General features: G+C 41.5%; 1 protein-coding gene across 1 annotated transcript in view; it reads left to right on the forward strand.

Annotated features, from left to right (window-relative positions):
• Positions 1-15147, forward strand: part of DYNC2H1 (dynein cytoplasmic 2 heavy chain 1) — a 348687-nt gene that overhangs the window by 101264 nt on the left and 232276 nt on the right. The window contains exons 52-55 of the mRNA XM_047072515.1: positions 938-1080; positions 4280-4364; positions 6051-6205; positions 7939-8076. Coding sequence (XP_046928471.1) covers positions 938-1080; positions 4280-4364; positions 6051-6205; positions 7939-8076 — 521 coding nt within the window. The remainder of the gene's footprint in view (positions 1-937; positions 1081-4279; positions 4365-6050; positions 6206-7938; positions 8077-15147) is intronic.

Below are 15147 nucleotides of genomic sequence, written 5' to 3' on the forward strand. Positions count from 1 at the left end.
TCTAATGTTCTTTGGAATATTTACTTTGCTGCTTTTCTTTCTGTATGGTAAAAGTGGTACTTAGGACCTCCTATCTTAGAAAATTCTGAAACTGTTTAGATTTTGCCAGACTCTATGCTTTTTTTTTTTTTTTAATGAAACAACTTTTTTTTATCACAGAAGCAGTTTTATGTGCACTGTAGATATCTAAAATTGAATAAGTAAGTATAGGCAATGATATCATCACCCACACATCACTACTACATTTATTTCCTTTTTTTCCCTAAAAGACCATTTATTATTGACATAGAGAAGTTGTTAGAGAGCTACCCTCCCTTCCCTGTCAAGTTTACAAGGAAATTCTACCACATCGCTAAGAAGCAGATCATCCCAGTGCTATCTGAAACAATTTCAGAACATAGAAAATGAAGGAAAAGTTTCCAAATTCCTTTTTATGACTTATTTATATTGAAACAGGGAAAATATGTCTCCTAAAAGACAATCAGAGATCAATTTGCTTGTGAATATTGAAACTAAAATCCTTGAAAGAAAAATTGTAAAGTAGAATCCAGTATCATAGTTGAAAAGTAACATACAAAACAGCAATATGGTGTATACACTTCTTCCTGAATTCCTTCTGGATCTTTCTCTTAACGTGAACATGCATGCGTGCGCACACATACACGTGTGCACACACACACAAGTATACACTTCTTCCTGAATTCCTTCTGGATCTCTTCTCTTCACATGGGTGTGTGCACGCGCATGCACACACACACAAGTATTTTTTAACAAAAGAAAAGATCATAAGTATAATACTGTTTTATATAGCTTGTTTTTGTAACAGCTACCATGTCATGTCAGAAATTGTTAAACTCATAAAAGTAGACCACATAAGGATTTCTCCAATTACTATTGTCATAATATGCATGATAATGATTTTCTTATTTTTTTTAAGGAATCCAGCAAAACTTGCATATTGTCTTGATAATGGATTGTACGAATTTAAACTTCATAATAAACTGTGAGAGTAACCCAGCCTTGCATAAAAAATGCCAGGTGTTGTGGATGGAGGGCTGGTCAGACAGCAGTATGAGGAAAGTAAGTTCAATCCTGAAGTATGGAAATGAAAAATAAGCATATTCTTTCTGAAGTTACTGATTTTCACAACTCCCTCTGGTGTTTGTTATAATGTTGTCTTAATTGTGCCACTGACCATAACACGTTTGAAAGCCTCTCCCTTTATGCCCTGTACTCAACTTTAGTTGAGAACAGAAGTTCACATTGAAGATTATGTTCTCAGTTGAGGACTGCGTAGAAAGCTACTGTACCTTAATAATTGTATTCCTTTCATTAACTAGCCTATCATAAGCCAGCTTATAATGGAACATTGCAGCAATAATTTTAGCAGTTTTTTAAATACGAATTTTAAATCTCTTAATATCTCCGGTTGCCGTGCTCAGTGTCTGGAGGGGAGTGTGTTTAAAGTATGAATGCGAACCACCATCTTTGCCTGGAAACCTTACGTTTCTTGATCCATAATAGTTTTAATGTCTCTGAATAGTACGTATATTCTTGACCATTCACGTCTTCATTTTTGGGTGATCGAGGTACAGACTGTTGAGTCAGACCATGAGTCAGAGGGAGGAATGTGATTTGGGACAATGGATGGGGTTTTCCGGAAGAGAGAACATTTTAGTTAGATTTCAGCAAGTAAGGGACAGGAAAGTCATTCTAGTCTGAGGAGGTCCCGCGAACGAGGGGCTTCAAGAAGTAGTAATTACTGGGTCTGTTACAGGTGCCGCCGTTCTGCACGTTGGGTCACAGCAGAGAAAAAGCAGACACCGGTCCCCGCCCTGGTGGGAGTCACAGTGTCGCGGGGAGGGGGGGTCTCGGGGGCCGCTTGCTTTGTGAAGACCCCGAGATGAGAGCGTGCCTGGTGATTGTGGGGGTCAGCCGGCAGCCGAGTGAGACGTCACGAGTGCTTCAGAGGGAGCGCGGTTGGAGAGGGGGTGGGGGGTAAGAGGACCGCGGTTAGGATGGGGCTTTGGAAGCTCTGCCTCGGGTTTTCCTTTCCCTGGAACGAGCCAGGGAGCCTCTGGAGGCTTTTCAGCAGGACCATTTTAATAATGTGTGAACGCGCTTACGTTGGCTTCCGGGGTGAGAACGGACCGTAGAGGGCGAGGGTCGGGCTGGTTTCAAAGCTGCCGCCGCAGGCGCAGGCGAGAGGAAAGGACGACGTGCCTCGGGGACGTCGGGGAGCGGTGGTCGGATTCGGGACTGTTTTGCAGTAGAAACGGCAGGATTTGCTGACAGGTGTGCAGGGAAGCGAGCACTCCGGGATACTTCCAGGTACGTCGGCTCGAGTCCCCGGAGGGACCAGTCCCCTGAGAAGAGACTGAGAAGAGCACGTCGGGAGGAGCACGTGAGGCTTCCAGTCTCCGACGTGCCTCGTACGAGACGCCGGACGTCCACGTTGCCGGGCGGAGCGGGCGTTTGGCCGGAGGGGCCTGGAGACGAGGGGGAGGCCGGACGTCGGGGATACAACCCTGGGGATTGTCACGCCAGAGGCGGTGGCTGGAGCTGCGAGAGGGGACGATGCCGCCTGGGGGGACGGGTGTCGACGGACACCCGGGGGGAGACGTTCAGGGCCCCGACGCGGCTCTTGGCCGTTCCCAAGTGGGCGTGCAGAGGGGGCGCCGCCGCGGCCGAGGAGGGGGCGCTCTGGGAAGTGGGAAGCGGCGCGGCGTCTGGCAGCCAGGCCCCGGGGCCCGTGCCGGGGTGCGGAGGGCCCGGCCGGTGCCGCGGCGGGGCCGTCGGTGACCGCCGTCAGGCAGCGTCAGGTCAGGTGGCGGTGGAAAAGGCCGTCTTGGAATGTGTCCCAGAGAGAAGAGGAGGAGGAGGGCTGGAGAGAGCACCTCTCGTGAGGGAGAGAGAGACGGATCGGGAGCGGAGGGGAGGGGGGTAGAAACCATGCCCGTTTAGGTTTTGAATGTGAAGACGGGATTTCTGGCACCGTGCACGACGAGGTCGCAGGATGTGACCCTTGGAGGTGGGGGCGATGGGTGCGGGGTGGGGGGAGGTGGGGAAGGGAACAGGAGAGGAGCTCGAGGAACCGAGAGGCTGACGTGCTCACAGGAATCCAGAGAGTTACACGCCCTTTCAGTGCCTTTAGAGAGTGCCGTTTTTATCTCCCGGGGGGGGGGGGGGGAATGGAGGCACGGGGAACTGCGGGCCAGTCCAGGTAGGACAACTTGGCTCAGGTGGCGTATGGTCTGGGGACAGACTCTCTTCCGGCCAGCCCTGCCGAGGTACGTTTGACGAGCGTTGTGCCTGTTGAATGTGCGCGACGGCACGTTTTGATACGTGTGCGCGTCGTGAGACGTTCACGACAGACGGGCTAACGGACGTAAGGGACAGACCGTTTTTAAGCAAGCGGGCTGCCGAAGGAACACACTTGAGTGGATTTAGAGGGACATACTTAAAATGTGCTCTCAGAGGCTCCGACGTTTCGGCGGAAAGCGGTGAAGACGTTTGAGGAAAGCGCCGTGCTCCCGGGTCGGGCACCCTGCTGCCTTCAGGTTCTTCACCCGTTGCGGGATCTTTTGTGTGACATGTGTTCGGTCTGGGAGATTCAGAAGAGGATGTTTTGACCTGCACACCCGTGCTTTCCGTTGCAAAAATGTCAGAGCTCTGCTTTAGTTTTTCTCAGGAAACTAAGACTTCTTTGCTTTTTTTTTTTTTTTTTTTGATATCTTAAATGAGTACTCTCACTAGATTATCGTATGTTCTATAATAATGATCTGTTGATGAAACGTGATTTTCTTATTTGTGATAGTGCAGTAACACAGCAGTAGCTTTTAGGATTATCAAGCATGACATTGTTAATTCCCGAACGATTTTCATTTGCTTTTAGTTGTTAGTCAAGAGACCTCAGAATCCTTACTATTCCTTTATGCCTTGATGCCCGAAAAAGCATTTTATTATTATTACTTTATGATCTTAATTGGTATTTGTGATTATTTTGTAACTTAATCCAAACTGTGATTTCCCTCATTTCTTACAGTCTAATCATTTTTCAGGTGAGGTGTTGCCATTAATTTGCAATCAATGGCTGACATGTGTCACATGTCTAGGAAACCATGTCTTCTGACCATGGCTATCTTATTTTGCTGAGTGTGGTGTGAAACCTGGGAGAAAAGGGTTGTTTTTGTTTGTTTTTTTTTAACCTCTGACATTGGATTTATGTAAACTTTTCCATCCTGAGTTGAGGTTTGAAGAAATGCTCTTCCTGTTTTAGATACCTGAAATGTTATTCAGTGAAACAGATGGTGAAGAAAAATATAGTGACAAAAAAAGGAAAGAAGAAAAGAAAAAACACTCAGGTACTCTTTTGATGAAATCGACTCTGGGTTTTATTTGTGAAATAATTGCCATTCTCTAATATTACAGCTTCGTTAAAGATTCACAATGATTATAAATTTGAAAAACGTTAAGGTAACAAAGTTAGGTTTCTTTTAAGGAAAACCGTACTTTGAAGCTTTCTGTATTTTTGAATTCGTGTTTATGTCGTTTTATATAGGACCTAGCACAGTATCTGTTGTTTGCAGCTAAGCAGTGAAACAGTTAGATGTTTGACCCAAACCGTAGGATGTTCTGCTTCCACTGTTACAGGGTCTTTGGCTGGTGGGCCAAGTTTTCACTTTCCATTCGATATGTCCTGTCCTCAGCTCGTACATGAGAAAGTTCTGTGGTGTCTTTGGGCACTGACATAATGTTTTCTTAATTGTACTCTCATTGTATTATTCCAAAATAATTTTGAATGTGGTCTTTTTTTTATATATCATAGCACATTCGTTAATTTATTTCTCTAATCATCTAGTCACCAAATAGTTACTGAACTCCGTTCACATTAGGTACTGGGCTGGATACTAGAGATGACTTAGGAGCTTATGGTGGAGTGAAAAGTAGCAAGAATTATGTTCTGTTATAAAAATTAACTCTGCCGTAGCGAGACAGATGATGGTAGGAGTTTATGGGAAGTGCCCTTGAGGGTGAGGCCTCTTACTGGCAGACGTTACAGCAGACGGGCCCTGGCACACAGGCACTCGGGGCGGTGGGGTCTGGGAAGAGTGAGTTGCGTGCAGGCATAGAACAGGCACTTGGCCGGATCTGCACGCCGCCCACTGGCTGGAGCATGGACATGTGGGTATTAGCTGGAAGAGGAGGAGGGGCTGAGAAATTTTGCTTCCAACTTGGGGGTGATGCGGGGTGATGGAGAGATTTTAGCGGAGACGTAACCAGAGTCTTGTTTTGGAAACGGAAGTTTCTGGGTCCATGCCTTTCTTCAGTTACTGGAAAATACGTCGGTGTGGGGAGGAACTGTGGAGGGACCGCTGCGGTCACCTGAGAGGAAGGAGCGGACCCGGGGCGCCAGGCCATGCCCTGGGGCGGGGGTGGGGGTTGGTTCCACCAAGGCTGTGGCGTGCCAGGCAGGGGTTCTGGCTTCAACGTTGCTTCGAAGTGGACTTTCTGGACTGACGCACAGAACACGGAAGGAAGTGGATGGAGACGGTGACAGGAAGATGGCGTGTTGAGTGAACGGCGTGCTGCATCTATGGGGCCTTATTCTCCGTTTTCTGGCTGCTGAAATCCTGCTGGTCCCTGCGTCAGATGACAGTGGATACATGTTACTTGGTTTGATCCTTCTTTTCCGTTGAAGCAGCTTTTATTGTGCTTTCTTCTGGATTACATGTCATGTAGTTCTAACTAATTTATGTTATGACAGCAGATTTATCTTTCTTGCAGCAATAAAAGTGTTCAGAGGAAATATATAACAGTGGAAGGGCAGAGACCACTGATCCTAAGTAATTCAAATCTGTAAGGAGAGTGGGAGCTTGAATAGTGAATAGATATGTAGGAATGTGTGTGTACCTTGAAGACAGACGATGTCTGCCACTTACAGTGGCGGAGGTGGAGATATGTGTGTGTGATAAGTACAGTTCACGTTGTTCTCGCTAATTCGTCATGGATCGTATGTATATTAAGTCATGTTTGTTTTTTCTTTCCAGTTGATCCCGATTTTCTAAAATCATTTTTATTAATCCATGAATCTTGTAAAGCATATGGTGCTACACCAAGCCGATACATGACCTTCTTACGTGTGTATTCTGCCATTAGTAGCAGCAAGAAAAAGGAATTATTAAAAAGACAAAGTCATTTGCAGGTACAATATTTTAATCAATCATTTCGTCTAGACACAGGGTATAAGGATTATATCACAGTCCTTGGTTGTGGCATATATTTAGTATAAATAACTACCACACTATATTACAGGTATTACAGGCCTTAAAACAGTCTCATCTACCTGTGGTTTTCACTAGGTATAGGAAGGGTTTTGTAATTTTTTTGATTCAGTAATTATTCCTTTTCTTCACTGGGTGGCATTTATGTGCTTTTGATAGTTTCTGGTGATCTTTAAAAATTTCTTTAATGTGAAAGCATTTTTAGAAACTCAGCAATGTGTCTTAAAACATGGAGAGTAAGCTTTATAATAACCTTTAAAATTAAAATTATACCTCCTAAAATAATACTTTTTATCTCTGTCACTTAGTATATTATGAACAGTTTTCGTTCTGTAATTACAGAGCTTCAACTTAAATGTGACATTAAAATGCCAGCCTTGGAAGTTGTCTGAGAGCATTTCCTTTCCAAAGTCATAGAGTCTCTGTTAGTGTAATAAACTAGGATCCCTCCCAATTGACAAAAAGTTATCTTTGTCTGTCTCTGTAATGATACACTTTCATTCGTAGCAAGCCACTAACTATAAAGGTCGTTGTACTGATTTAGTTCTCTTTGGTGCTGTGGGTGAATTACTTAAACTCATTGACCTGCAACTTAATTGGGTCAGTTGTATATGAGCGTATTCAATAAAATATATATGCAGAGAGCCAGCCTGATGCTGTCCTCTGTGTTGGGTGCTCAATAAATATTGTTGATTTTTCCTTTTTGCTGTTACTATCTCCCCAAATCTTCTCATTTGTTAGGTGACAAAAACCTAACTCCTATTATAGGAGAGCGGGCATTTTTTTCATGTCCATTCCTTCATTATTCATGGGCAGTGGGATGGGGTAACATAATGGCTAGCCCAGGGTCAAATGTCCTCCCCAAGGAATAGGTAAAGTATTTTGATTCAGAGCCCACCAGAACCCTATGTGAGGCAGCCTCTTATAAAAAGGTAGCTACTGGACAGACAGAACCAAATGATGTCCAGGATAAGAAGACTAGTCCTTGAGTCCTTTTACTCAGTGAGACTGAACAATGGAGAAGGTTTATGGACTTTTTCCTTGCTCTGTTTCCTCTCTCAGAACGCAGTGGGTAAAAATCCTGGTCTTCAAGCTGCCAAATATGTGTCGATCTGTTCACGTTTACTGTGATACTATAAAATCTGTGTGTGTGTGTGTGTGTGTGTGTGTGTGTGTGTGTGTGTGTTTTAATGCCTCTGTGGAGTCTTTTACTACATCTTACTGGGTGTATGGTTGAATAAGTCATAACTGGCAGTAAGGAAAAACCCAAGTTCACTTGCAAGTGTTTGATGTGTACACACATTTTTTCTTGATGCTTTCTTACAGGTTTTATTTACTGTGTGTGTATGTAATACCTGTTTTTAATGCTACCAGTCCATATTTTATCGATCGTGTACCAGTCCATATTTTATCGATCGTCTGTCAGTCCATATTTTATCAATGATCTACCAGTCCATATTTTATTGTTCGTCTACCAGTCCATATTTTATCGATCATCTATCAGTCCATATTTTATCGATCGTCTACCAGTCCATATTTTATTGATTGTCTACCAGTCCATAGTTTATCGATCGTGTATCAGTCCATATTTTATCGATCGTCTGCCAGTCTATACTTTATTGATCATCTGCCAGTCCATATCTTACCGATGCAGGCTGGTGTGTCTAAACTGAATGAAGCTAAAGCTCTTGTGGATGAGCTGAACAGAAAAGCTGGCGAGCAAAGTGTGTTATTAAAGACGAAGCAAGACGAAGCAGACGCCGCCCTTCAGGAGATCACGGTGTCGATGCAGGTGATGTTTCTGGGGCGCAGAGATGCAGGCGGTAGGGAGACCATTTCCACTTGATCAGTACTGGGAGAAGTTACATTTCTACTTATGTGGATATAAAAAATACTTCTTGTCTGCTGAGTCACACTGATGGTATTAAACACTGAGCTTTTTGGAAAGAGTGTGGAAGTTTCCCATGTTATTTTAAAATCATAACTAGGGGCGCCTGAGTGGCTCCGTCGGTTAAGCAGCCGACTTCGGCTCAGGTCATGATCTCACGGTCCGTGAGTTCGAGCCCCGCGTCCGGCTCTGTGCTGACAGCTCAGAGCCTGGAGCCTGTTTCGGATTCTGTGTCTCCCTGTCTCTGACCCTCCCCCGTTCATGCTCTGTCTCTCTCTGTCTCAAAAATAAATAAATGTTAAAAAAAAATTTTTTTAAATCATAACTATATTTTTCTCAATTCACCATATACTAATTTATCTAAACCCTATAAATATGCAAATATGAACATTTTAGGTTGGCGTAGATGTGTCTGTAAACAATTTTGTTTACCCTCTGTTGTATGTCTTTATTTTTCTTAAAATTATCTCCTCAGGCTTCAAGGGTCTTTTCCTCCTGCCTTTAATATTTTCAGGATTTAAGAAATAAGTCTTTATTCATTTCATTTATACTTTCATGATTATGTTTTGATGGTGTCACCTTTCTGCCATTGTCTTCAATGAACCTTTGTTGATGGTTGAACCTTTCAGAGGAGATTTCTTTGAAAGTCTTCTTTGCCCAGGTTGTGGGTTGTGTCTGCATGCCCTCTCAGGGTGTTCTTGTCTTGCCTCTTTCCTGCTGACTCTGTACTGACTGCCACCAAATTCATCGTTTTTATCCTTCAGCCCTACTCCCTCATCCTGGCCTCAGACTAAAATATGCAGTATTTTAGTAAACGTGTCTTCTTAGAAGTCTCATGAGTATTATGGCTGAATAGTATTCCATTGTATATATAAACCACGTCTTTTTTATCCATTTGTCAGGTGATGGACACTAAGGCTCTCTCCATACTTTGGTTATTGTCGATAGTGCTGCTAGAAACATTGGGGTGCACGTGTCCCTTTGAGTTGGTATTTTTGTGTTCTTTGGGTAAAAACCTACTAGTGCAATTGCTGGGACGTAGGTAGTTCTATTTTTAATTTTTTGAGGCAACTCCATACTGTTTTCCAGAGTGGCCACACCAGTTTGCATTCCCACCAGCAGTGCAAGAGGGTTCCCCTTTCTCTGCATCCTTGCCAACCTCTGTAATTTTTTGTGTTATTGACATTATAGCTAATTATTCAAGACAGAACTGAAAAATTATATTGGACTTCTGTTCTCTCAATTCCTACCTTTTTTTTTAAATGTTTATTTATTTTTGAGAGAGAGAGACACACACACAGTGCATATGGAGGAGGGGCAGAGAGAGAGAGAGGGAGACACAGAATCCAAAACAGGCTCCAGGCTCTGAGCTGTCAGCACAGAGCCCGACATGGGGGTCCAACTCACAAACTGCGAGATCATGACCTGAGCTGAAATCAGACACTTAACCAACTAAGCCACCCAGGTGCCCCTCAATCCTTACCTTTAATGAATCACTGAATTGTTCGTTTACCTCTTTGATTAGGTCTCATGTATGTTTGTCCATCTTCATGTTGGTGACTATTAACCTTACTGCAAATCTAATGTCTCTTTTAATGAACTTCAATAGTCACTAGACTAATGTATAAATTTCAATAAAAGTAAATGGCACAAAAACTCACAAAATAATAAAGTTGGAGGACTTATGATTTAAAGATTTACTACTGAGCTGTGGTGATCAAGGAAGCATGACATGGGTGTAATGACCCCTACAGGGTCACTCGAGCATTATGGAGATCAGAAGTAGATGAATGTGTACATAGTTGATCGATTTTATACAAAATACCAGTTAAATAGTGAAAAGATTGGTTTTTTTTAATGATATTTGGATATCCAGGTAGAGAACAAAAAACAGATCTTTACCTTAAACTTGTATAAAAATTAACTCAGTATGGATCGTAGATCTAAATGTATACCAAAAATTATAAAACTTTTGAAGAAAACAGGAGAAAATGTTGAAGATATTGGGTGAGACAAAGATTTTTTAGATGTGATACTAAAATAGAACAAGAAAAAATTTGATAAATTGGGCTTATCAAAATTAAAAACGTAGGCTCTGTGAAAAAAGCTCTGAAGAAAATTAAGAGGCAAATCACAGACTTGGAGAAATTATTTACAAAACATAAATCTGATAAATCACTTGTATCCAAAATAGACGGAAACCATGATGTACACAATAATAATAAAACAAAACATCTAATTTACAGATGGCCAAAATATTTGAAGGTACCCTGTGTGAAAGAAGAAGGGCCAGTAAACGCATGAAGGGATGCTCAACATCATTGGTCAGGAAGAAAATGTAATCCCTTTGTTTTTAGACATTGAAAAGTGTTACTCCATTTCCTTCCAACTTCTCTTGTGACTGAAGTTCTCAAAGTTAGGTTAAGTTCTGATCCTTTTGCGGTGATCTTTTTCTTTTTTCCTCTCTTGAGGTTTTTTAGATTTGTGTTTTCATTGTTCTGAAAGTGACATGATCTGCCTCGATTTAGGTTTATTTTCGTTCACTGTGTTGGACACAATGTGGATTCTTTGCACCAGAATGCTTCTGTCCTCCAGTTCTGGGAAGTGTCCTTAAATTATTCTGATGGTGCTTCTGTACCTCCCTGTCTCTGTCTTCACTTTCTAGAATCCCCATTACTTGCACTTTGGACTTCCTGCCTTGTTCGCTAATTTTCTTCTTTTCTCACCTTTTTTCTTCTCTTTTTGCTCACTTCCTTTAAAATTCTTCATTTTCTAATTTTCCTATTAGTTTTTCATTTCTGTGACAATATTATTAGATTTTTTTTCAGCCTCTGAATGTCTGCTTGTGGCAGTGTCCTTTCTTGTTGGTTTGTGTCATTGTTGAGTTGCCTCCGCTTAGCTCTCATAGGATACTTGATGCGACCTTATGTTTCCCAAATATCTTTTCTTACTGCTTTTCTCCTACTTGACTCTTTTATACTTACTCACAAAAAAGCTTTCTTCTTCTCCCTCTCTTTTTTTTTTTTTTTTTTTTTTTTTTTACTGTTTATTTATTTTGGGAGAGAGAGGGAGAGAGAATCCCAAGCAGGTTCCATTCTGATAGTGTGGATCCTATGCAGGACTCCAGCCCATGACCCTGGGATCATGACCTGAGGTGAAATCAAGAACCAGACACGTAAATGACTGAGCCATGCAGGCCCCCCAAAAGAAGATTTCTTCTTTTTTTTTTATATGAAATTTATTGTCAAATTGATTTCCATATAGCACACAGTGCTCATCCCAACAGGTGCCCTCCTCAATGCCCATCACCCACTTTCCCCTCCCTCCCACCCCCATTAATCCTCAGTTTATTCTCAGTTTTTAAGAGTCTCTTATGGTTTGCCTCCTTCCCTCTCTGTAACTTTTTTTTCCTTCCCCTCCCCGATGGCCTTCTGTTAAGTTTCTCAGGATTCACATAAGAGTAAAAACATATGGTATCTGTCTTTCTCTCTATGACTTATTTCACTTAGCATAACACTCTCCAGTTCCATCCCATGTTGCTACAAAAGGCCGCATTTCATTCTTTCTCCTTGCCACGTGGTATTCCATTGTATATATAAACCACAACTTCTTTATCCATTCATCAGTTGATGGACATTTAGGCTCTTTCCGTAATTTTGCTGTTGTTGAAAGTGCTGCTGTAAACATTGGGGTACAAGTGCCCCTATGCATCAGCACTCCTGGATCCCTTGGGTAAATTCCTAGCAGTGCTATTGCTGGGTCATAGGGTAGATCTCTTTTTAATTTTTTGAGGAACTTCTACACTGTTTTCCAGAGTGGCCGCACCAGTTTGCATTCCCACCAACAGTGAAAGATGGTTCCTGTTTCTCCACATCCTCTCCAGCATCTGTAGTCTCCTAATTTGTTCATCTTAGGCCACTCTGACTGGCGTGAGGTGGTATCTCAGTGTGGTTTTGATTTGTATTTCGCTGATGAGGAGTGACTTTGAGCATCTTTTCATGTGCCTGTTGGCCATCTGGATGTCTTCTTTAGAGAAATGTCTATTCATGTCTTTTGCCCATTTCTTCACTGGGTTATTTGTTTTTCGGGTGTGGAGTTTGGTGAGTTCTTTATAGATTTTGGATACTAGCCCTTTGTCCAATATGTCATTTGCAAATATCTTTTCCCATTCCATTGGTTGCCTTTTAGTTGATTGTTTCCTTTGCTGTGCAGAAGCTTTTTATCTTCATGAGGTCCAATAGTTCGTTTCTGCTTTTAATTCCCTTGCCTTTGGGGATGTTTCAAGTAAGAAATTGCTGTGGCTGAGGTCAGAGAGGTTTTTTTTCCTGCTTTCTCCTCTAGGGTTTTGATGGTTTCTTGTCTCACATTCAGGTCCTTCATCCATTTTGAGTTTATTTTGGTGAATGGTGTAAGAAAGTGGTCTAGTTTCATTCTTTTGCATGTGAGAAGAATGTGTGTGAAATGGTGCTTTCCATTTCTCCCAGCACCATTTGTTAAAGAGACTGTCTTTTTTCCATTGTATATTCTTTCCTGCTTTGTTAAGGATTAGTTGGCCATCCATTTGTGGGTCCAATTCTGGAGTCTCTATTCTATTCCATTGGTCTATGTGTCTGTTTTTGTGCCAATACCATGCTGTCTTGATGATGACAGCTTTGTAGTAGAGGCTAGAGTCTGGGATTGTGATGCCTCCCGCTTTGGTTGTCTTCTTCAAAATTACTTTGGCTATTTGGGGTCTTTTGTGGTTCCATACAAATTTTAGGATTGCTTGTTCTAGCTCCGAGGAGAATGCTGGTGCAATTTTGATTGGGATTGCATTGAATGTGTAGATTGCTTTGTGTAGTATTGACATTTTAACAATATTTATTCTTCCAATCCATGAGCGTGGAATGTTTTTCCATTTCTTTGTATCTTCTTCAATTTCCTTCATAAGCTTTCTATAGTTTTCAGCATACAGATCTTTTACATCTGTGGTTAGGTTTATTCCTAGGTATTTTATGATTCTTGGTGCAATTCTGAATGAGATCCTTTTCTTTGTCTTTCTCTTGCTTCATTATTAGTACATAAGAGTGCAACTGATTTCTGTACATTGATTTTGTATCCTGTGACTTTGCTGAATTCATGTATCAGTTCTAGCAGACTTTTGGTGAATTCTGTCGGGTTTTCCATGTATAATATCATGTCATCTGCCAAAACTGAAAGCTTGACTTCATCTTTGCGAGTTTTGATGCCTTCGATTTCCTTTTGTTGTCTGATTGCTGATGCTAGCACTTCCAACACTATGTTAAACAACAGCAGTGAGAGTGGACATCCCTGTCATGTTCTTGATCTCAGGGGGAAGCTCTCAGTTTTTCCCCATTGAGCATGATATTAGTTGTGGGCTTTTCATAAATGGCTTTTATGATGTTTAAGTGTGTTCCTTCTATCCTGAACTTTCTTGGGAGTTTTTATTAAGAAAGGATGCTGAATTTTGTCAAATGCTTTTTCTGCATCGATTGACAGGATCATATGGTTCTTATCTTTTGTTTTATTAATGTGATGTATCACATTGATTGATTTGCGAATATTGAACCAGCCCTGCATCCCAGGAATGAATCCCACTTGATCATGGTGAATAATTGTTTTTATATGCTGTTGAATACGATTTGCTAGTATCTTATTGAGAATTTTTTCATCCATATTCATCAGGGTTATTGGCCTGTAGTTCTCTTTTTTTGCTGGGTCTCTGGTTTGGGAATCAAAGTAATGTTGGCTTCATAGAATGAGTCTGGGAGTTTCCCTTCCCTTTCTAGGTTTTGGAACAGCTTGAGAAGGATAGGTATTATCTCTGCTTTAAATGTCTGTAGAATTCCCCAGGGAAGCCATCTGGTCCTGGACTCTTATTTGTTGGGAGATTTTTGATGACTGATTCAACTTCTTCGCTGGTTATTGGTCTGTTCAAGCTTTCTATTTCCTCCTGATTGAGTTTTGGAAGCGTGTGGGTGCTTAGGAATTTGTCCATTTCTTCCAGGTTGTCCAGTTTGTTGGCATATAATTTTTCATAGTATTCCCTGATAATTGCTTGTATCTCTGAGGGATTGGTTGTAATAATTCCATTTTCATTCATGATTTTATCTATTTGGGTCATCTCCCTTTTCTTTTTGAGAAGCCTGGCTAGAGGTTTATCAATTTTGTTTATTTTTTCAAAAAAACAACTCTTGGTTTCATTGATATGCTCTACAGTTTTTTTAGATTCTATATTGTTTATTTCTGCTCTGATCTTTATTATTTCTAGTCTTCTGCTGGGTTTGGGGTGTCTTTGCTGTTCTGCTTCTATTTCCTTTAGGTGTGCTGTTAGATTTTGTGTTTGGGATTTTTCTTGTTGAGATAGGCCTGAATTGCAATGTATTCTCCTCTCAGAACTGCCTACGCTGCATCCCAAAGCGTTTGGATTGTTGTATTTTCATTTTCATTTGTTTCCATATATTTTTTAATTTCTTCTCTAACTTCCTGGTTGACCCATTCATTCTTTAGTAGGGTGTTCTTTAACCTCCATGCTTTTGGAGGTTTTTCAGACTTTTCCCTGTGGTTGATTTCAAGTTTCATGGCATTGTGGTCTGAAAGTGTGCATGGTATGATCTCAATTCTCTTATACTTATGAAGGGCTGTTTTGTGACCCAGTATGTGATCTATCTTGGAGAATGTTCCATGTGCACTCGAGAAGAAAGTATATTCTGTTGCTTTAGTGTGCAGAGTTCTAAATATATCTGTCAAGTCCATCTGATCCAATGTATCATTCAGGGCCCTTGCTTCTTTATTGGTCCTGTGTCTAGATGATCTATCGTTGTCAGTGGAGTATTAAAGTCCCCTGCAGTTACCACGTTCTTATCAATAAGGTTGCTTATGTTTGTGATTAATTGTTTTATATATTTTGGGGGCTCCCATATTCGGCGCATAGACATTTATAATTGTTAGCTCTTCCTGATGGATAGACCTCGT

This window comes from Lynx rufus, unplaced genomic scaffold (assembly GCF_022079265.1).
Source record: "Lynx rufus isolate CCGP_SWC_20201006 ecotype Redwood Valley unplaced genomic scaffold, mLynRuf1.p SCAF_9, whole genome shotgun sequence".
Taxonomy (NCBI): Eukaryota; Metazoa; Chordata; class Mammalia; order Carnivora; family Felidae; genus Lynx; species Lynx rufus.